General features: G+C 42.5%; 1 protein-coding gene across 2 annotated transcripts in view; it reads right to left on the bottom strand.

The window, feature by feature from the left end:
* The window catches only part of LOC115096615 (collagen alpha-1(XXVII) chain B-like), a 514,116-nt gene that overhangs the window by 479,765 nt on the left and 9,797 nt on the right, over positions 1-24,554 (bottom strand). For both annotated transcript variants that reach the window (XM_029611498.1, XM_029611499.1), the window contains exon 3: positions 1,802-3,213. In XM_029611498.1, coding sequence (XP_029467358.1) covers positions 1,802-3,213 — 1,412 coding nt within the window. The remainder of the gene's footprint in view (positions 1-1,801; positions 3,214-24,554) is intronic.

Genomic DNA, 24,554 nt, shown 5'->3' with positions numbered 1-24,554 from the left:
GTGGATATTGGATATCTTTTTTTTATATATTGATGGAAGCTGTGATTTTATTATGATGTTGTACATTGGTTTGAATTTGTTTTGGAAAAGCAGCATAAAATACATTTTGTAGTTTTAAAATTACCAGCCCATTTTTTTTGGCTCCTCTGACTATTGTGGTCTGGGTGCCTCTGATATTTTTCTAGTGTTATTTTTTCACAAATGCTAACTTTTCATTTGAGCTGTCATCATACTTTTTACTTTGCTAAATCATTGCATCAAGTTTTGGGACTCTAAAAAGATTTTTCCTGTGCATATCTTGCTGCTAGATTTTCCACATAAATGCTTGGGATATTTGAGGAAGCATTGTGATTAAAAATGGAAAAGGTTCTTGTCCTCTTGTGCATACTTTCCACTGAAAATCACTCTTTGACAATGCTCCACACACTTCTCTTGCCCCCATTTCATGACCATTTGCACATATTATTGTGAATCAGCGATCCAAAGCAACTTGCAACTCACCATCCAGAATTCAGTCTCTACTCGTAGCTTGTAGGTTGTGCGTACTTCTGAAAATGTTATATGCACATAGGGGTAGATCTTAAAAAAATACGCGCGCGTGTACTTTTGTTCGCGCAACCGGCGCGAACAAAAGTAAGCCAGATTTTAAAAGATACGCGCGTTGCCACGCATATCTTTTAAAATCCGGGGTTGGCACACGCAAGGCTGCGCAAAATTGGCAGCCTGCGCGTGCCAAGCCGCGCAGCCTGCCTCCGTTCCCTCCGAGGCCGCTCCGATTTCGGAGCGGCCTCGGAGGGAACTTTCCTTCCGCATCCCCCCACCTTCCCCTCCCTTCCCCTATCTAACCCACCCCCCAGCCCTACCTAAATCCCCCCCTACCTTTGTTGTACAAGTTACGCCTACTTGAAGCAGGCGTAACTTGTGCGCGCCGCCTCATCAGCCCCCGGCATAGGCCGCAATGCCGGGGGACTTGGGACCGCCCTCCCGGCCCGCCCCCGAAGCCTTGCCATGCCCCCGGACCCGCCTCGGACCACCCCCTGACCCCGGGCATGCCCCCAGGACATGCCCCCGGCCTTCGAACATGCCCCCTCCCACCCCTTTTACGAAGCCCCGGGACTTACGCGTGCCGGTGGCCTAGGCAAAATAGGTGCGCCGGCACGCGAGTGCCCTGCGCGCGTAAATCTGGAAGGATTTACGTGTGCAGGGCTTTTAAAATCTACCCCATACTGTTTTCTTCCCGTGCCCTAAAAACATCCCTGGGAACACCTCCTCGTAATCTGACTAAACACATGAGCACTGCAGAGCCCTTCACATACTTTTAGACAGGCAGAGGAGGACAATTTTCAGAGGGAAAGTTGGGTGGGTTAATCCAATTTGGTGCCACTTTATAGCTTGATTCTCTCTGGCAAGTTCTGATTTGTCTATTTATCCTTTATCTTCTCTTTATAGATTCCCTTATAAAGCAATCAATGAAACAAACTGAAAATAGCTGAAAAATTTATTAAAATGAAAAAAAAAAGTGTAAATATATATGTTGACAGTCCATTTGTGCATAGACATAGTATACTGGCATGCACTAGTTAACTTTTGCGTTGCATTTGTAGCCTTTAATCAAGGACTACCTGAATTGCCTATTTCAAATGTTTACAGCACACAATATTCTACTATGTACTGACAGACATAAAATTAGGAAGTAAACAGATATTAATATATCACCACAACTCTACCATCAGCCTTATTACATTAATTTGCATATTCATGTTATTTAAAATGTCAGTAAACATACTGTGCTCTTACTTACTGGGGGTCCTTGTTCTCCTTTCTGTCCTGGTGGTCCCATTAAAAGAGGAAATTGAGTAGGTCCATTGAATCCAAACCACAAATAAGCATCAGTTGCAATATGGCTTCTGGCATAAAACCTGTGTTGATTGGCTCTGGAAACAGTGTAAACGGATCCCAATGGTTTGGTATAAAGAGGAAAAATAACAGTGGGATTTATTTTCTTATTCCACTGTGATGGCTGCTTTTTTAGAATAATTCCATTTGTCATGGTTTCTAAGTTTTGTTTATGGACCTTTGGGTAGACATCCTTGGTTAGGTTTCCTAACTTCTCTCTCAATAACTTTGTGGAACTGAATGTCCCATGGGACCCGATGAGAGTCTTTTGGTCAACTTTCTTTCTGATTTCTTGCTCAGAAGTTATTTTGTTGCTGGTATCATTCTGGAAAAAAGGCAGAACTTGACCGACTGTTGAAAGGCGATGTTTTTCTTCTCCTTTAGCAGAGACTGGTTGATGTATCCTAAGAGCAAGTGTAGTTGTCATAATTTGGCTGTTAGTTGATAGCTGGGATTCATGACTAGCAAACATGGAAGATGGGATTGTCATAACATCTGTGGTTTTGGTAGTCAGCCTCAGAGATAATTTATTTTCTACTGTAGAGGTATACACAGCTACTGGTCTTCTGTTTCTGAAGGGCAATGTGCTAAGAGTGAATCCTGGAGGGATCCTTGTGGTCAAGTTAGTCAAATTATTCAATGGATACTCGGTTTGCAGACTAGTGCAAGTAGTATTTATATCTTTAGTGAAGAATGAAATTGATGGAAGGTAATCTTGTTGATAAGCTTTTGCCCTCCTACAATGTTTCTTCAGGTATTTGCAGTAATTATGAGGAGCCTTGGCAGAACGATAAATATCAAATTGACAAATGGCACCTTCAAACTGTACTGAGTGCTGGTTTATTTTTCCTAACAGGAAAAATCCTTCTGGGTCCAATATCTCATCTTTTTTTAACAGCAAGTCTGCATGTATTCTTTGTTTCCCACAAGAAGTAAATAATGTGACCTGTTGGTCTCTGATGTCAATAGCGAGATTATGCCACTGTCCATCATGAATATTATAATCAAAATATACAGACTGTTTATGACCTACATATACTATTACTTTATGAGGGATGAACTGGACTCCTAGCTGCAGTTTTTGCTTTTTACTTTTAACAGTAAATAAAAAAGCATTGTTAATGTGATGGGAGCACAAACTCAGTATCAAAACCAAATTGGTGCCAAAAGCAGCAGGAATAACTGTACTGACTGGTGCCTTGATGAGTGCTTTCTGTGTCACAATAACTCCCAATTTGAAGGGAATGACTCCCTGAGGAAGAGAGCACAATGATGTTTTGTTTCCCATGAGGCCCAGTCTTTGAAGAACATTCACATCTGAAAACAAAGGCATATTAAGAAAAAAAAATCAAAAATAGTACAGAAAATTTCTACACATCTTGAGCAAAATGTTAAATGCCTATGATCATTTTGGTAGAAACACAATATTTTTCAATACTTTATTTATTAGATTTGAGATACGTTTTTCCAAAAACCTAAAGGAGGTTGATTTTAAAAGGTGCACGTGCTTCCCAGCGCACTCACACAGACGTGCAGATTTTATAACATGCACGCGTCGGCACACACATGTTATAAAATATGGTTCCTGAGCATACATGCGTGTGCAGGGGGGGGGGGCGCGGGAATTTTAGAAAAATACGCACAGCAATGCAATTGGGCCTAGACTGCTTCCCTATCCCTAACCCTATCCTTCCTCCCTCTTCCCCTCTCCTCCCCCTAAACCTACCCTACTTATCTCCGGTGCGCGCTTCCCCAGGACAGCATCTAATGGCGCTGTCCCAGATCACACCCCACCCAGACCACACCGCCCGGCCTGCCCCTTTTAGCTGGCCCAGCCCTTCTGTGCATATTAGGGGTTAGGCGCATGGCCGAGCCCTTTGGAAAATCCATGCAGCATGCACAGGGCCCAGCCACACGCGTAATCCCCAAATTCTACTCGAGCGAGCCTTTTAAAATTCAGTCTTAATGCGAGGCCCAGCAACTAAATATAGACAATAAAAAAAAATTTCAAGCAAAACAATGAAAGCAATAATAAAACAGTTGCAAAAAACAAAACAAAACACATCTTGAAGCATCAAAATGAAACAAAAGACACCAACATCATAAAAATGAAATAGTATAACTAACTTAATATACAAGAATGAAAATCCCCAATCAAAAATTAATTATCACAGAAGCATAATTAAGAGACTCACTTCTCAACTGATTTTGCAGTCTAAGAAATATTGATGCTTCAATATAGAGCTAGATGGTGGTAATTAAACGTTAGAATTGCTCTACAGTCAGTATGGACACTACCAAGCAGTATAATGGGAAGTGGTCCACTGCTATGGGTAACATCTTTCCATTGTTTAAAAAAATTAATTTATTAGCAGAGAAAGTCTGGCAAATGTACTGTTTTCAGTTGGGGCTCTGAGGCACAAGGGATATAAATGACTTAACCAAGATCACAAGCATAATCGAGGACAGAGGTGAATCTTGAACTATTCCTGATTCAGGCTCTCCTCTAATTCGAAGACTCACCTCTGTCCCCAGCTATCCTAGTGATCTTGAGAAGCCATGCACTAGACTGTTTCTCCTACAATGTCAAATACAATGGAGGATAATTTTCAAATCTTTTTGTTTGAGTAAACAAATGCTTACCCGGATAAAAAGCTTGCCCTGAAAGCTCCCCCATCAGCATGGGTAAAAGTGGCACGGTTAGAGCAAGAATCAAAACATGTGCAAACTATGCAAGGACAAAATATTCACATTCCCCCATCAGTCTAAATTGTCAAAGAGAAACTCTGTGGATAGTCTAAAAATTGCTCCCGTTAAACAAACTAAAAGGCAGTATAGAATTACCCACTTTATTTTAAGACTGGATGGTAGTAATAAATGTACTGAGGCAGAAGAACAATGAAACCTGCTAGTCCAAATTCACCTTTGTACCTTGTTTGCTTCAGAATGGACCAAGATATGCACTTTGGGCCGGATTTTAAATGCCCTGCGCGCGTAAATCCGGCCAGATTTACGCGCGCAGGGCCCTCGCACGCCGGCGCGCCTATTTTGCATAGGCCGCCGGCGCGCGCACAGCCCCGGGACGCGCAAAAGTCCCGGGGCTTCGCAAAAGGGGTGGGGAGGGGGAGTGTCCAGGGCAGGACCGGGGGCGTGGCGCCGGCCCGGGGGCATGGTCGAGGCCTCCGGACCAGCCCCTGGGTCGGGTGATGGCACGCCAGCAGCCCGCTGGCACGCGCAGATTTACGCCTGCTTTCAGCAGGCGTAAATCTGGCAACAAAGGTAGGGGGGAGGTTTAGATAGAGCCGGGGGGGTGGGTTAGGTAGGGGAAGGGAGGGGAAGGTGGGGAGAGGGCAAAGGAAAGTTCCCTCCGAGGCCGCTCCGATTTCGGAGCGGCCTTGGAGGGAACAGGCAACGCGCGACGGGCACGGCGCGCGCAGGTTGCACAAATGTGCACCCCCTTGCATGCGCCGACCCCGGATTTTATAAGATACGCGTGGCTTCGCGCGTATCTTATAAAATCCAGCGTACTTTTGTTCGCGCCTGGTGCGCGAACAATAGTACGCCCTCGCGCAAATTTATAAAATCTACCCCTTTTAATTTTAAGGTGGAAAAAGAAGCCTATTGTTTTTATCTAATAGCGCTGAGAACTTTTCAAAAATGATGTTCTCTTTAGCAGTCTGAAACATTCTAAAATTCATATTTAGGATCTGAACACTAAATTGGTGTGCTTACTGAAAGCAGTTTTATTTATATTTGATTTTCTGCCCTCTCTTATCCCTCAAAGTAGATAACAGACAAATAAAAATACACAAAACAGACATTTCAGTAAAAAAAAGAATGTATATGGGTGGGATTCTATGATATCTTTCCCACAATTCAATAACCGAAAATTCAGTACAAATCTACACCTGCTTTAGAACTTTTCTGCTGAGTCCCCAATGGAAACTTGGCATTTTCAGCAATAAATCACTTCTTCGTACTAAGCCATGTATAACCACATATGTAATTTCAAATGTATATTTTCCCATATGGTCTCTGCGTGTATATGTTTATAAGGATAATTTTCATCAACTGCACACGGTGGCATGTTTGTATATGGCCAGTTAGAGATTTATGATAGTATTTTATAACCCGCACACATTGGGGCAGATTTTCAAAGGGGCACGCATGTAAGATACACACGTACCCCCCGAAAACCTGCTCCAACCTCCCCCTGCTCACGGCAAGCCTATGTTGAATAGGCTCGGCGGTGCACGCGCAAGCCCCGGGACGTGCGTAAGTCCCGGGGCTTTGCTGGAGGGGGGGGCCTGGTTCCGGTCCGGGGCGTTTCGGGGGCATGGTCGAGGCCTCCAAAACAGCTCCCGGGACGGGGAATCGCGCAGCCAGCGCGTGCGAGTTATGCTTGCCTCAGGCAGGCGTAACTCTTCCAACAAAGGTGGGGGGGGGGTTAGGTAGGGGAAGGTGGGAGGAGGCGGAGGGAATAGAGGCTGGCTCGGCGCGTGCAGGCTGCCGATTTTGCTCAGCCTTGCGCGTGCCGATCCCGGATTTTAACGGCTACGCGCGTATCTATTAAAATCCCGCGTACTCTTGTTTGCACCTGGTGTGCAAACAAAAGTACGTGTGTGCGTAACTTTGTAAAATCTACCCCATTGTGTATTATTTTTATTTATTTAAGCACTTATAGTCCGCTCTCTCCAGTCAGACTATTTTAGTGTGAATTACATCAATCAAAATTATAAAATATGCATATCTTTACCCTGCAACATATGCATGTATGTATGCTTATGCATACATACAATACATTGAAAGAGTATTTCAATGCACTGCACACACATACTTTTCCTACCTATTTAAAAAAATGCATATGTGTATATTATACATGCGATAATAGAGTAGGACTGTAATGGAATATACAGGGAAAAACCCCAGAATACCTTAAAGAATCAGCTGCAGAGATCTGGTCTGGTCTACTTTAAGCCCTATAGTAGCAGGGAATGCTAGTCTGGGGGTGGTTCCAGTGGCGTGGTCAAAATTGATTTTTTAGGTGGGCCCACTGCTAACAAGGGTGGGCTGTAGACATACAGGTCTGAAACTTACTAGTTGTACTCCATGAGTTATTAAGTAGTCTACAACAGCCCTTATGCATCATGAGTGAAAGTTTTTAGAATATTTTAACTCTTATTTCAAGCTCTTACCAACATTAAATATTTCTTAATCAATCTGATTTTTTATTTTATATTTATTGCAATTTATAAATATACAAGAATATCAGGTAAAAAAGCAAAGAACACAATCATCAGATCCAATCATGCTTTAAAACATTAATGTATTCTTTCACAAATCCTCTTTCCAGAAAGGCAGAGATCACCATAAGTACAATAAAATAGCAATAATCATAAGAACAGGTGCAGAGCAAAACTACGACAGTTCATATTACAAACCAACTGTGGGAACAAGCAGTCATTCCCACAGACCTGGAGACAAACTAGTCTGATTCCAGTCTTCCTTAAAACAATATGGGCCGGATTTTAAAAGCCCTGCGCGTGTAAATCCGGCTGGATTTACGTGTGCAGGGCACTCGTGCGCCTATTTTGCATAGGCCGCCGGCGCGCACATAGCCCCAGGACGTGCGTAAGTCCCGGGGCGTGGCCGAGGCCTCCGGACCAGCCCCTGGGTTGGGAGATGGCGCGCCAGCAGCTTGCTGGCGCGCGCAGATTTACACCTGCCTCGGGTAGGCGTAAATCTGCCGACAACGGTAGGGAGGGGTGGCGAAAGGAAAGATCCCTCCAAGGCCGCTCCGATTTCGGAGCGGCCTTGGAAGGAACAGGCAACGCGCGCCAGGCTCGGCGCGCGCAGGTTGCACAAATGTGCACCCCCTTGCATGCGCCGACCCCAGATTTTATAAGATACGTGTGGCTATATCTTTATTACAGCTTCACACATGCACAACAGTAGATTGTCTTCCCCTCAGAATAGTGTACTTTCTACTTATAGTTCAGTACTGCTTCCCTTGGTACTCACAGTTCAGCTTTGTCTCAGCTCAGTGTTTGGACAATGTTACGTTACAGGAGCTGCCTTCCTCCTGGAGACCTGGGCTTGGTCTGATCATCCCCAGCTCTTTCTCCCCAGTCTCTGGTTATACCCTCTGAGCCCCACCTGCCTCATAGAATCCCACCTATAGAGCATATTCTCCTTAAGGAATTTAAGGTGGACCAGGCATCTAGTCTGATTATGCACAAGTAAATAGAGGAACACTAGGGGCACTGCTTCACATACCCCTCTCCTCAATTTATATCTGTCAAGCCAAACTTCCCTACTCCCTCCTGGATCCCATCCAGGAGAGTCTATGACATCTCGTTCCCCTTCCTCTGACTTCCTACCAGCTAAGCTTGGGAACAGGGACCTAGTGACATGCTCAGCCCCATCTCTTAGGGTTACCCTTGACATCATCATTACCATCACCCAATGTGATGTTCATGCAGTGCATATTCCTAGTCATTTAACTAAGTTTTTTGCTGGCTCCAGGTTCAAATTCCACCCTGATGGAGCTTTATGGACTGACTAGAGAACCACCAGTGCTGGTTCCTCTATAACCAGCTGTACCTGCTTCCTGGCACCTTGTATTTCTGATGTAGAGCCCCTTCTTGGCTCTTCTGCAGTCTCACTCACTGGGGTCTCCACAGCACCATCCTCTGGGCTCTCTGAGGACTCTTCCTCCAGATTCTCTGCAGCACCTCCCTCTGGGTTCTCCACAGTTTCCACCTCTGTATACTCTGGCCACTTGCCCACGCCGGTCGCTATCTCTTCCACAGCCTCACTCACTGGGGTCTCTGCAGCACCACCCTCTGCGCTTCCATGGCATCTCTCGCTTACCTTTCCATACCCTCTCTAGGCTTCTCATGGGAGTTGTTTCTATCCTCCTTGTAGTGTTTGGCCACCCTACAGGATCTTCCTCAGGACTACATGTAGCACCATCCTCTCGCCAATCTGTGTTGCAGCCCACTGGCCATTCTGTAGTGTCCCCTCCAGGGCACTGTGTTTCCACTTCTTGACAAGGCCACAAGGTTCCACTCCAAATAGAAATTGACTACAGCCCAGTTTGCTTCCTGGTTCCATTTGTGTTCATCCCAGGAATGCTGACTCCTTGCAAGACTCTCTTAGAATGCCTATCTCCCTCCTGGAGACTCTGGACCAGTGCTTTCCAGTTTCCTTCAGTCATGCTCTCAGACTGCTGCATTCTGGTGCTGCAGTACCCTGGCAGCTTCACTCTAGCTTTCCTCGTGGCTGCACACCTTCCCTGCAGAATGGCTTGTTTGCTGGGAAAGAGCCCCACACCGTTTCTATTCACTGTACTCGCAGCCCTCTCTGGCAGCTTTTAAAGGGCCACACCCTGTTTAGCACAGCCCTGCTTCACCGATGTTCCTTCCTCTTTTCTTTTTTCAAGGCAAAAAAAAAAAGAAAGCCTGCACAACCAGCATTGATGAAATCACTTTTAATCCCTACCTACCTCCAGCCGGGTTTTTTCCATTAGCCAGTACAAACTTACCACTTCCTGGCTGTCCCTGCAATCAGGCCCACTCAATTTCCTCTCTGCCTAAAACTTTTAAATTTTGTTTTGTTTTCCTTCAGTGCAGCTTCTGAGCCACACCATTTCACAAGCTACCATGCTCTGGGTACCCCTGTAATCTGTACTATGTTTAGAAGCATAAGTACTCTTCACAACTCTTTCTGTACTCCCAACAGATACGTTCTTGGAGGCTGGGGGTTTTTTTTCCCTGTGCAAAGCATGAGAAAAGTTCCCATGCATGACATTATATGTGAGCATAAGCAAGGATTCCCACAGGCTTGAAGACAAACTAGTCTGATTCAAGCCTTATTTAAAACAATATATCTTTATTACAGTCTCACATATGCACAACAGTAGGCTATCTTCCCCTCAGAACAGTGTAATCTTTACTTATAGTTCAGTACTGCTTCCTTCAGTACTTACAGCTCCACTTAGTCTCAGCTCAGTGTTTGGACTGTGCTATGTTACAGGAGCTGCCTTCCTCCTGGAGTCCTGGGTTGGGTCTGGTTATCCCCACCTGGATCTCAGCTTTTATTTCCCAGTCTCTGGTTATGCCCTCTGAGCCCCACCTGCCCCACAGGATCCCACCCATAAAGCACATTCTCCTTAAAGAATTTAAGATGGACCAGGCATCTAGCCTGGTCCTGTACAGGTAAATAGGGGAATACTAGGGGCACTGCCTCACACCAACATGAAAAGAAAACTATATTCAAATTCTGGAGTCACCTAAGCAAAAAAAAAGTAATCACTTATAAATTTGCCATGCCATACCATACCATATCATAACAGCACTGACTCTCAGAACACAAACAGCAACCGTATGAAAAAGAAGTAATGCAAATACTACACCAGGCCCTAGATTATTAATACACCACCCACTGGGATAACAGAACAAGCTAGACTGCTACAAATTCCTACAGAGAAACTACATGCAAGGAGCAATATTGGACCTTATTCACACATAGGCAGAGCACAAACCAACTCTTACATAATACAGAAATAAGGGATTACAATTTAGAAATAGAAACATGCAAACAAAACCAAAATAGAAAGCCTGAGAAATCAGTCTCTGAACAGTGAAATGTTAAAGAGCAAAATACAAAATTATAAGAAATGCACATGAATGACACATACCTTGGGGAAAACAAGATGGCCATCAACTGATCCACATGCTGAAGGAGAGCTCTCTGTCTTTCTTCCTGTTGCTATTTTTCCTGATAACAATGCCACATACAAAGAGGAAAGCTCAGCTGAGGAAAATATCAAGCTCTTCCCCCATGCCTGAGCATTCACAACCACAGATTGAAATCTTCTTCACGGCACCCTGTTGTGTCCGTCGCTGCTCGACGACCTCACTCCGCCCTCTTTATCTCTGTGGCAATTCTCTCCAGGTCTGATGGACGGCTGGCTGCCGCAGCGTCTCTATGCCATCTCCCTCCGGTGTCCCCGGACCGGCTTGACGTTGCAGATCTGCCATGTTTGCCTGATGACCTAGGGCGCGCACGCGCTCTGATTGAAGTACCAGCAAGGGCGCGAACCTCAGGGGCATCCCCCTGAGATGATGTCATCCGCTTCCAATATTTAAATGTCTCTAATTCACTATCTAATTGAGTTAGTGGAGAGGATTCGAATACGGATTCGGCTACGTTTCCTCCAAGCTACTCTGCCTCCTCAGACTTACCAGAGGTACCCACTCCTCAGGGCCCTCGCTCTTTTCTTTACTTTCAGATTGCAGATAGGAACTGGGACTCTCTCCTTGAGGGCCCATGTTCCTGGACATTCTGAAGATTCTCTACTGCCTGGAAGCTATCGCTGCTACCAACAATTGTGAGTTACCATCGCTCTCTCAGAGCTTTCCCTGGAACCAGGTACTCGCTCCTCGAGGGCCTAAACCTTTCCAGCTCCTGAGCTTCCTTGAGACCTTATGTGAGTTTTGTCATCTAGTTCTGTTCATGAACCTTGTCTACTCTACCTACTCACTTTCTACAATTTCTCAACAGGTCAGCCATCCTGGATTGCGGTTCCAGTGCCTGAGGGACTACAGTCCTGCCGGGCATATCAGCTCACTACTGCCACCTCTGGTGGTTTCCAAAACTTGTTTAATAAAAGAACTAATGTGTGTCTCCATACTCAAGCCTAACCAGTGGTCCCTCTTGGGATATCCTCCCAGGGGCGTGGTCATCTGCCACCAACCCAGGGATTCACCACTACTATCTTAGATTCATAACAGATTGTTAACTACCAGCTCTAACCCAGAGATTGCTAACTACCAGCTCTAACCAACAGATTGCTAATTCCTCACAGAGAACCCTAACAGAAGCAGAATATAACTGAATCTGAGACACTACAAGATAGCTGACTCCTCCTTCTTAGGAGCTATTCATTCAGATTGCTCCTCCCATCTACGCCCAGCTTTCTCACCAGATTTATTACAGATTGTTAACTCCTCCCTCTTCAGGAGCTCGCAGGCTAACCCACACCAGATTTATTACACACCCCTAGTATCGACGCCGGAGGGGAGAGACACTGTGCAGACTGACGCCGAGCGATCGCCGTCTACACTGGCTGAGGCAATATCACTAAGCCCCGGTGAACCGAACATACCTCCACTCCCTGCTACTTTGATATCGGAGATTCTTGACGTGAGTGATACTGTTACAACTAAAACCCCGAGAAGGGAAACTTTTGTTTGTGGTTTTACCTTCAGTGAACCCATCTGGGACGGATTCCAAGGGCCTCCTCACACAATAAAACTACCTGAGAATGTTGGACGTGGAAACAGTACTAAGAGAGGAGAAGAGAAAATCCAGGTATGTCCGATGCCGATTTCTTTATTTGAGAAATCCGAAGAGATCATCTTAGAGAATGTATGGTAAGCATTAATTGCAGTTGAAAAAGCTATATCATCTTTAACTGTTGTAATTATGGAAAACAATCAACAAGTGCAAGTAACAAAAAATCAAGTTGGACAGTTGGATACTAAAGTTATGGAACTGAAAACAAGAATTACTAAAGTAGAAATGATTCAACATAAGCCAGTTCAATCGATATTGTTTCGGCAAAGAAAATGGAAAATTTGGGAAAAACTCTGCGAAGCTCAGACTTAAGGATTTTGAATTTTCCTTATATCAAGATGCTTTCTCCTAAGGAAATATTTAAGAGCTACCTAATACAGATTCTTAAATTTTCACCTGAAGCTGTGCCAATGATAACTAAAGTTTCTTTTCTATTTAAATCAGAAGGCGATATACCAAAGAATCCGAATCTATTTCACCTACAAATATATCTGAGTTATTAGAGATGTCCCAAGAGACGGTTATTCAGAATAGAGCAACCTTATTAATTACTTTTGCATTTATATCTGAGAGAAATTCAGTGTTAAGGTTTTTCCTTCGGAATCGCCACTAGCTGTTTCATGGTCAAAAAGTTTGGGTTTTTCCAGATATTACTAGAGCAACACAAGAACGAAGGAAGAAGTTTCTCGATATGAACATGGAAGCTTTAAATAAAGGTGCAAAATTTGACTTGAGATTCCCATGCAAATGCTTGCTTAGTTATCAAAGTTCTAAGTACCTGTTCTATGAACAATCTCAGCTACAGGTATTCCTGGACTCTCATTCCTAATAGTCCCTAGGTCTGGTTCGGTATATATTTGTGTGGGGGGTGTAGGATCAGATTATTTCTTGTATAATTAATATTTCCTGAATAATTGCTCTGTTGTAATTTTGTTTTCCCCTAAATCTCCTGATATTATATAAGACAAAATATTGGGGGAGATTACCTTTTGTAATATTTCTTGGTTTGTAATACAAAGTTTGTCTTAATTTTCTGGAACAAGTTCTACATGTGATAAATATGAAAAAATTCAATAAATGCACATACCCGAAGATGACATATTCCAATTACTAAAATCTCAAAATAATTTTTTATTTTTACCTTTAATTTCTGTTCTTTTTATTTTTTTAATTGGTTTGTCTCGGTCTCTTTTTCCCACTTTCCCCTTGTCAGACTTTTCCTAATTCTTTCTCCAGTGTTATTCTTTTTTCTCCCTTATCTTCTTCCCTTTCTCTCTCATACACACACACAGCTCATGCTTTCTCTCACAGATTCCCTTACACACAAGCTCTCATCTCTCATATACACACTCAGGCTCCCACTCTCATGCACAAACACCTATAATCAGGCTCCCATTCTCACACACATGCACCGGGCCTCAACGCCAAACCTCTTCTTTCACCACTGCAGTGACGGTCTCCCACTGCAGCTTTACTCTGGTGGGCCTTCTTCGCCATCACAGCTCCCTTGACAGCCTTGTTTCGGCCAGACTTTCTTTGTTGCCATGGAGATGGGCTCCTATGGCGGCCTTGCTTCGGCAGGACTTCTGCAGCCACCACAATGATGGAGCCAGTTTGGTGTTGGGCAGCCCTGATTGGGTGGCCTAAATCCAAAGTGGGTGCACTGTGGCCCACCCATGGTTATGCCACTGCTCCCATGGCAACAGCTAATATCAAGATTAGAAAATGTGTGTTTGCTGCTACCCATGTCAGTATAAATAACTACAGATTAAAGGTTGTTGATAGAACCTAAATATATGAATTTACTACATATAACCATTTGCTTGATGCAGAGTTAAAACCTACATACTGGAAAAGCAGTCACCATTCTGTTTAGACTTACCAAAGAAAGTCTGGAAGAGCAGAACACTTATAAAAACACATCAAAAGCAGCATCTACAAAGACTCTGTTCCTACTCTTCTTTATGGCAGTGAAACATGCTCATATCAAGATACAAGACTATACAGTTTCTACATGTGCTGCCTGTGATGTATTCTTAACATCTGGAAGGATAAAATCTCAAACTCCAAAGTTCTGAACTGGGCCCAAATTGGCATCATCTTTATCCAGCTGAAACAGACATACTTTTGATGACTCAGGCATGTCCCTCATATGGACAATGGCAGAATTCCTAAAGACATTTTTTATGTGGTGTTAGTCTCTAGCAAAGGTGAATCAGCCAGCCACACCTGCAATTCAAGGGTTTCTGCAAGTGTGACCTCAAAGTTCTTGACCTTTACATTAACACCCAGGAATTAATGGATCAAGATTGCTAGCATTGGAATTATTAAACCCACAAAAGCCCTTAAAAAATGTGTGGGGGGAAAAAAAAAAAAAAAAAAGACCGATGTCTTTTTGGATCTACAAGAGAGCTCAGAAAAAGCAAAAGCTCAGATATAGCTATGTTGGTTTTCCATAACTGTCATTTGTATGTGGGTCTCTACAGCCTTAGAAGGTGCTGCCTACCTAAAGGCTAAGAAGAAGATATAGAACACACATTCATGGTCTTGCTGCCCATAACTGGAGGAGACAGCTAGTGCACAGTCATGTTGCTGCTGTTCTGGGGTAGCAGCAAAGGCATAATAAGTGAATAATGGCTGATGCTACACAGGAAATGGGAGAAGGTTCAGAGCTGCCCTAATTGTTTATCAGAGTTAATAATACTGTTGAATTTATTTCTAGACAATGTGCAAGAAAGTTAAATCAGTATAGGAGAGACAGAAAGCTGCTCAGCAATAGAAGAAAAGTGGCATAAGCAAAAGCATGGAGACCTCAAGAGTTACTAAAATTATTTTTAAATTTGAAAATATTAGAGTAAAAATAGAGAGGCCAATATTCATAGAACCCCCTGTCCATCTAGGATCACCTTCTCAGCTTCGGGGAGCCTGGAATAACTCACACAAAGCAAGGAAATCAGATCTCCTGGGTCGTGGGCTGGGGGCAGGCAGACCTGCAGGAGCAAACTGAGCCGAGGGCACTCTTCCAAACAGCTCCAAAAATTCACAATTCACTACAGTTTGTTTAAATAAATTATCTTTTGTTGGAGCACACAAAATGTTCAACCCGTCCAAAAACTGTAGAAATCACGCTTCCAGAAAAATCAAGTTTCCCTCGCAACCCTTTTCCAAGAGTTCAGAACAATTCAAATCACAAACTTTATGTAAAATAAGCCTTGAGCTAGGCCCCAGATCTCCTTGCACAACAGTTTAAAGTCTGATTTATTACTCATAACTTTTAGGAAGGTTGAAGGACAACTCACTTTCTCTCCTGGAGATGGAATGCTCCCCAACCCTGCTCAGAGACTCCAACCAGGCACAGGTTTTCTGCTGGTCCTCAAGGCCCTCCTTACAGTTCTTTTAATCACTCTAACTCCAAAAATTAAATTCTTCCGTAGTCACCTCACATTACTCAGGCTTCCTGAAACACCTGTGGGGTGTCTCTGCCCGACTCCTCCTCCTTTCCCCTGGAACCCCAGGAGAGGGTCTCAGCTACCTCCTTCTCCTGGCCTGATGACTCAGAGAGCATCTGCCCATGTCTTCACCAGGGTAATATACCCTTTCCAAAAACCCTCCCCATAGGGCTAGACTGTCTGTCAAGGATTTCAGGATCACCCTCTGCACCACAGATAACCTTTTGTTCACTGGAACCTTCCCTGCAACTCTGCTAACTCTCATATTTCCCATGGGGGGGGGGGGGGGGGGAACCACTCTTCTCAAACAAGAACTAAGGGGAAAGCCAACAGTCACTCAGCAGTGCATGGTTCGGAGGAATATATCCTTGAAGGATACTAATGAAACAGGAGAATTAGGGCATTCCAACAGAGAGGTTCCAATAAAAGCAAGCGGAGTCCATGTGCCTATTAGTAAAGAATCACCTGAACTAATGAATTCCAAATTATCCCTATTAACTGAAAAGCAGGTTAATACAAACAAAAAACACACTTTGAAATGCCTGTATGCCAATGCCAGAAGTCTAAGAAGTAAGATGCGAAAATTAGAGTGTATAGCAGTGAATGATGAGATAGACATAATTGGCATCTCAGAGACCTGGAGGAAGGAGGATATCCAATGGACAGTGCTATATCAAGGTACAAGTTACATTGCAATTATAGAGAGGATCAACTTGAGGTGTGGCACTTTATGTCCGGGAGGGTATAGAGTCCAACAGGATAAATATCATACAAGAGAGTAAATGCTCAGAATCTGTATGAGTATAAATTCCATGTGTGTTGGGTAAGAGTATAGTGATAGGAGTATACTACCGTCCACCTGGACAAAACCAGACAGACAGGTGATGAAATGCTAAGAGAAGTCAGGGAAGCTAAACAGTTTGGCAGTGCAGTAATAATGGGAGATTTCAGTTACCAATAGACAACGGTGCAAGAATACAATCTTAAGGATCCACCAAATGTTCAAATAGAATTTAATTGTTCTTTTTTACATAAAATATGATTTATAAATCGGCAACTCCACATGAATCAGAGTCATTTGTATAAGTCCCCCGACACGGTCCCGTGTTTCGCTTGTTGCTGCATCGGGAGGGACCATCATTATACTTAAATCTTTCAGATCAAACTGAAAGATTTCAGATCAAACTGAAAGATTTAAGTATAATGATGGTCCCTCCCGATGCAGCAACAAGCGAAACACGGGACCATGTCGGGGGACTTATACAAATGACTCTGATTCATGTGGAGTTGCCGATTATAAATCATATTTTATGTAAAAAAGAACAATTAAATTCTATTTGAACATTTGGTGGATCCTTAAGATTGTATCTTGCACCGTTGTCTATTGATACTTGCTGATGTGCAAGGTTTGCTTCGTGGTTTAGTTGGCAGATTTCAGTTACCCCAATATTGACTGTGTAAATGTAACATCTGTTGCGAGCACGGGGGTGCGGTTGCTTGCACTGGAAAGATGTGAGCCCTTGGACCATGGCACGGCTCAGGGAGGAGCCCCAAGGCCCACACCATGGGAGGTGAGAGTGTCGAAGCACAGGCTGGAGCTGGAACAAATCTGAACATGGAACTTCACAGGAACTGGTACAAGGCAGGCTCAGACTTCCACTGGACCTACCCGCAAAAGTGAAACTCAGCAATGCAATGCTGGGACTTAGTGTGCACTAGTTTTCTTAATTTCAGAGTTAGTGCGCCCTAATAGGACTTAAGGGTGCACTAACTGGATGTTAGCATTCACTAACTAAAGTTAGTGCGCACTGACAAAAAATGTTACCAATAAGTTAAAGGGTCAATTGGGGAACAGTTTGTTAGCTAGAAGTATGGTTCTGCATGCCCATTGGCTAACAAACTGCTCCCTAATTGACTCTTTAACTTATTGATAACATTTTTTTGTTAGTTAGTGTGCGCTAACATTCAGTTAGTGTGTCCTAAGTCCTATTAGGGTGCACTAACTCCAAAATTAGAAAACTAGGTGGCGTGCACTAACAGATGTAATGCACACTAACATCTAGTTAATGCACGCCAAAGTTTCCCTATTTATAGGCTAACGGGATATAGTGCACACTAACTACATGCTAGTGTGCACTAACATGAAATTTCGTCAATTTTTTTTCATTTCAGGGCATTCCCAAAACACAACAAAATAGACAATGGCAACGAAATTGTCTATTTCATTAAAAATGAATGCACATCCCTACTGAGAAAAGCAACCAAAATGATAAAGGGGATGGAACAGCTCATGTATGAGGAAAGGCTAAAGAAGTTAGGGCTGTTTAGCATGGAGAAGAGATGGCTGAGGGGGATCTGATAGAGGACTAGAATGGGTAAATGTGAATCTGTTATTTACTCTTTCAAATTATACAAGGACTAGGAAGCACTCCATGGAACAAGCAAGTAACACATTTAAAATAAATCTGAAAAATGCTCTCTCACACAAACACAATTAAGCTCTGGAATTCATTGCTGGATGATGTGGTTAAGGCAGTTAGTGAAGCGGGGTCTAAAAAAAAGTTTTGGATAATATCCTGGAGAAGTACATACACTGCTATTAATAAAGATGACTTAGGGAATAGCCACGGCATTAATAGCATGGGATGTATTTAATGTGTGGGTACTTGCCAGGTACTTGTAACCTGGATTGGTCACTGTTGGAAACGGGATGCTGGGCTTGATGGACCCTCAGTCTGACACAGTATGACAATGTTCTTATGACAGATATTATGTTCATTCCAATGCTGAAGGTTCACAATACACAAACCAGAATGTGTTAAAATCCTTGACTGCACCTTGTTCACAGCTTTTGCCTAATACAAGCATAACAGACACTGTCAGACAGCAGTAATTCCTTCCACCATCCCAACTGCAGATTTGATCACCTCACTTGTTCAACTGTGTTTCAGGGGGTCTACCTCTACGAATGAATGAATAGAATACTTTCCAAATAGCATGATACCATTTCTGAGGCTGGTCTATTATGCAATTCTAAGGGCTCATGAGCATTTGAAACTGAATTAAAAAATAAAAGTTGACAATCTGTAGCAATACCAATCACCTACAACTTGTTTGTCAACTTTTCCTTCTACAGAGCAACCACATTGCTTTACTGAAAATGAACTAAAAATTAATATTTTACATAGGACAAAGGAAAGAAATGGTGGTAGTTTTTCAAGTTGAGACAGTTTCTGTAAACTGGTGCTCCTACAGATGTGAAGTTCTGCATCATTACATCCCTAGAGGTGAAAGGCTCTTCATTTTCATATCCACAGATGTAGACGACTCTATAATCTCTGTGCCTCTAGAGATGAAAGTCTTAGTAATCTTTCATTCTTAGGTATGAAAGACTATGGGCCTGATACACCAAGTTTATTTCTCCACAGACACAGAATGGGAAAACAGCTGGAGTGAATCAGGCCCTATTGTCTGTACACATATCCTTATGCTCATACAGGCAAGAGACTCCTTTCAAAGAATTTTGCATACTAAGGCCTGGATTTATCAAAATGCAGTAAATATCACATGCTATAGGAAAAGGGGCGTGTTTTATGGTAATAGCCTGTTTATCGCAAAGTGCACTATCTTAGCACTTCGCATAGGTATTACCGCAGAGTGCAATAACTTTTTCACACTTTGCGGTACCACAATTGTTGCAATTCCTATCTACAACCACTGGGGGGGGGGGGAAGAGAGAGAGAGAGAGAGAGAGAGAGAGACTAGCAATAAGGCCCTTATAATACGTAGGTATTTATACCTCTATATGAGGCCCACCTAGTACCTCGAGGTGAGGTTTAGGTAGTAGTGTAGGGGTTAGGGGCCACTTTGACATTCAGAGTGAGACGTACGTACAGAACAGTACACTCTTGTGAAGATTTGATGTCCTTCGGCGTGAGGAGACTCACCCAAAGATGAGATTTGTACAATGTTCTCTCAACCTAGCTTGATGTTACCCAGGTAGAGAGTCCACTTGGCCAGAAATCCCGCCCCAATTTCCTCCCCTTTTTCTAATTTGCATTGCACCATGCGTTATGGTGCTTTTCGCATGCGAAAATGCCTTAACACATATGAAAACGCCATAAAGCGCTTTGATAAGTGAGCCCCTGAATTTGGAAAATCATTTACTAAGATTCATACAACTGTTAAAATTTTACTTTCTGGATACCACCGTACAACTACACATTTACTACATGCTATCAAATTTTCATTCTCCACAAAGTCCATTGTCTACAGCCAAGCTTTTCAGTACAACCAAATAAATCTATTTATTCATGTATTTGTATGCCAGGAATGTATTTTAAGTTTTTATTGAAAGAGGCTATGTACAAATGAAATATAACATTTATTCCAACCCTGCTGAGAGCTACACTAAGCAGCTCTTAAACTACAATATTCACGCAATGAAATGAAGATATAAACAAGTCAAACCAGATAAACAGAGCCAGACAAGTATCCAGGCACAACTTACTAAGGACCATCCAGAAAGAAAAATGACACACCACCACTAATTGTTACCTATAGCTCCCAGCTAAAACCACTAAACACATGAAAGGATGTACAATTCATCTTGGACAACAATGTAACCCTCTCACAGGCTGTGGACAGCAGCCCCATTCTGGATTACAGCCTCCTAACCATAGAACAGATACACACCAGCAACCACAGACCTCATAAAAACCACACAAACACAGGGACAAGACAACAGTACAGATCTAGATGTCAACTCTATCCCCATATCTCCTCTGGCATCACTACTGCAGGACTCAATATCAGCTAAAACATCAAAGGCTCATTCACTTGCTATTCTTCCAAATACGATACACATTTATCTGCCAGCAATGCCTTTCTGCTGTCTACATTAGATAAACAGGTCAGTCCTTTTGAAAAAGAATAAATGGACTCATATCTGACATCAGAAATGGCAAAAATCAAGAAACCAGGAGAACTCTCAACATCCGAAGATGCAATGTAGCTGACCTTAAGGCTGTTGTACTCCTATAAAAGGAACTTCAAAAGGGAAACTCCAGCATGAAACCGAAGCATTAGAAGTAATCAAAGTGCTAAATACTATAGCCCTGGGCCTGAACGAGGACAATAGTTATTTGGCCTACTACAGATGTTACAGTGGTTTAAAAAAATAAAAAGGGAGGTGTCCTTGGGAGCGTGTTTATGTCAGAAGAGTAAAAGGGCATACATAAGATTTCCACACACACATTATTTTACTCCCTCTTAGCTTCTACACAAATAAGAGTTGCGAAGTATGTGGGTGGCATACTTTAAGCCAGATAAGCTATTACCAGAAGAGTTTTTCGCTTTGAAAATTCTCTTAAAAATAGCAGCAAAGTATGCATGGTAAAAGCACCCACATACTTTGCAAATACGCAGTCTATCTGAAATTGCTCTCTAGATTGTTTTACTTTTCTTTGTGTTATGGATTTTCAAACTATACCACAGAGTACTAGATTAAATCCTGAGGAAGAAGGATTACATTTTAAACTGTAGAATTAATTATTATTTTTCAAACAGATATTTTTCAAACAGAGAGAGAGCGGTTTCGATAGCAGGACCACTTCTGTGGAACACCTTACCAGAAAAACTAAGGTTACAAAACACAAAGCTCTTTAAAAAAGCTACTCAAAACATGGCTCTTCCAACAAGCCTACAGAAACGGCATAGGTTAAACAATACCAACAAACGCAACACCTCAGCCTATTCTAATATAATAATTATTCAGTAATCACTGTTGCTAGTCTTAAGACACATAGGAGTTAGGAAGTTTAGATACTCTACTAATCACACTCAACCAGGAAGGCGAGCTAATTAGTATTCAGCACTCTCTTCCCGCATCTTCGACCCCCCCCCTATTTAACTATTTATGTTATTATGATAATCTAATAGAACCCTAGAAAAACAGCTTTGTTACCTTACAACGATGGCATAATTCATGTTATCTTATAAAGATGCCATAATTTCCATAATATACTATTAGGTTGATCTGTATTATTACTTTCTCCACTGTAAAACTTTATGTTGATGTTGACAATATTCAAAAACTGTTAGGATGCTCTGTACAATTAATATCTTCTCTGTAAACATTATATCTCATCACTTACCAAACCAGCTCCCCCGTCCATTCTAGACCACCAAGCTCTGAACAAAGCCAACGAACTTGCCAATTACTTCAAGAAAAAAAATCTCCAACCTAACTCACTCCCTTACAACCCACAACTTCGCACCAACCCCCCTTAACACATCCCAGCCCCAACAGAATTTCAGCCTTGAGTCCTTCGAACCTACATCCACCCTGGAGATCGAAACCACCCTTAAGAAAATCAAACCATCCTCCCATCCATCGGACCCACTACCTACAAACCTGCTCACCGCCATCCCAAACACCATCGCACAACCCATTGCGGATATCATCAATACCTCTTTAGCTCAAGGCACAGTGCCCAATCAGCTAAAACTAGCAATTCTTAAACCTCTACTGAAAAAACCAAACGCCTCGCCTACCGACCCGGCTAACTTCCGGCCCATCGCAAACCTACCCCTGATTGCCAAACTGATGGAAAAAGCAGTCAACAAGCAACTGTCAGAATACCTTGAAGACCACAACATACTCTCTCCGGCTCAGTACGGTTTTCGGAAATCTCTAAACACAGAGTCCCTTCTGCTTTCTCTCACGGACACCATCCTCTTGAACCTGGAGAAAAAACAATCATACCTTCTGGTGCTTCTAGATTTATTCCTCAGCTTTTGATACGGTAAATCACACATTACTCATAGACCAACTAGCAAACATAGGCATCAAAGGTACCGCACTCAGCTGGTTTAAGTCCTTCTTGTGCAACAGGTTCTACAAAGTCAGAATAAACAACAAGGAATCTCAGCCTGTCCCGTCAGACCAGGGTGTACCTCAAGGCTCCTCACTCTCACCCACTCTCTTCAACATCTACCTCCTCCCTCTCTGCCAACTTCTCTCAAATCTTAAGCTCACTCACTACCTCTATGCGGATGACATACAGATTCTCATCCCAATCACAGAGTCACTTCAAAAAACCATCACCTACTGGAAGGACTGCCTACAACCAAACAATTACTTTCCAGTCTTAATTTGGTTCTGAATGCCAACAAAACGGAGATGCTATTTATTTCACATGATTCGCATATCAACCCATCCAGCTACTCGCAATCCACTACCTTAAACATTGATTTCGCCCCGGACATCAGGGATCTAGGAACATGGCTGGACAACCAACTAAACTTAAAAAAAATTATAAATACCACCACTAAGGACTGCTTTTACAAATTACAAGTCCTCAAAAAGTTAAAACCGCTCCTTCACTTCAACGACTTTCGCCTAGTTTTACAATCTATCATCTTATCAAAACTCGACTACTGCAACTCTATCCTACTCGGACTCCCCACCAATAGTATAAAACCCCTACAGATGGTTCAGAATGCCACCGCCAGAATCCTCACAAACACCAATAAAAGAGACCACATCACTCCCATTCTCCGCAACCTATACTGGCTACCCATCAAACACAGGATTTTATTCAAAGCTCTCACTATCATTCATAAAGCGATACACAACATCGCGCCCATCACGTTAAGGACACAACTTCGACCCCATACATCTTCTAAACCCGTCAGAAGCGCTTACAAAGGCACATTGTATGCCCCCCCTGCAAAAACATTATTAAGGAAGAGAGCACTTTCAACCGCAGGACCTCATCAATGGATTGCTCTCCCCCCAGACCTACGCCTCGAACCTAGCCTACCAGAGTTTAAAAAAAAAAAAGCTAAAAAACCTGGCTCTTTAGTCAAGCGTTCCCAATTACATAATGTAACTAGGTTGTCATGATCTGATTCCTTAATCTTAAGCTTCCTAACGCCATCTCGCTTGACATGATCCTTCCCCCTTGCCATCCTTCCTCGCCCCCCTTCTTTCTCCCCCCCTCCCCCGAGACCTCGATCTAGCAGTCTTCCCATTTAATGCTCTCATCTTTATCCTCCACCCTGTTCATCTGCTTCATGTTAATTTGTAATTATTAACTGTTATTAATTTGTATTTATTATCAATTTGTTATATTCAGACTCTCTGTTTAACTCGTTATTTGTATAGTTTACGGAGAATCACTGTTTACTGTTCCATGTAAAAAGCCTTGGTCGGGTATGTAAGACCCGGGCAATTAGCCGTCCTATGTAAACCGGTTTGATTTGTATCTCATACAGGAATTTCGGTATATAAAAATTTTAAAAATAAATAAATAAATGTTGATGTTGGCAATGTTCAAACCTATACTGTTGTTATTACTGTAAAACATTGTTATACCTGTAAACCGTAGTGAAGGCTAGTACCAAACTATGGTATATAAAAGCTTACAAATAAAAATAAATAAATATTTGATTTCATGGTTGTGTGAGAAAAACCTAATTCATTTTTAGCAAATAGAACAGTTCATGGCCTTAAATGAATGGGTACTTGAAGGATTTAAAAAGTTAGAACATTTAAAAAATATGCTGAACTATAAGGTAAAAAGTACAATTTACTATATTTACGTATTTCTGCCATAAGCAGATACAACCGGATGGGACAACATTCTCAGACCATCAAAGTATCTAACAACGTACTTCCATATCATTTCAACATATCTTACTGCTGAAATAATAATTGTACTTGAGTCAGCAGTTTAAAGCAAGATTATATTATAGATAGCAAAGAACAGAAATCCTTAGTGGACAATTCAGTGAATTTCTAATCAGCCAGTTAATATGTTAAGTTAGAGTTTATGGGTAGTT

This window comes from Rhinatrema bivittatum, chromosome 8 (genome assembly GCF_901001135.1).
Source record: "Rhinatrema bivittatum chromosome 8, aRhiBiv1.1, whole genome shotgun sequence".
NCBI lineage: Eukaryota > Metazoa > Chordata > Amphibia > Gymnophiona > Rhinatrematidae > Rhinatrema > Rhinatrema bivittatum.
This window is presented reverse-complemented; position numbering and strand designations above follow the sequence as displayed.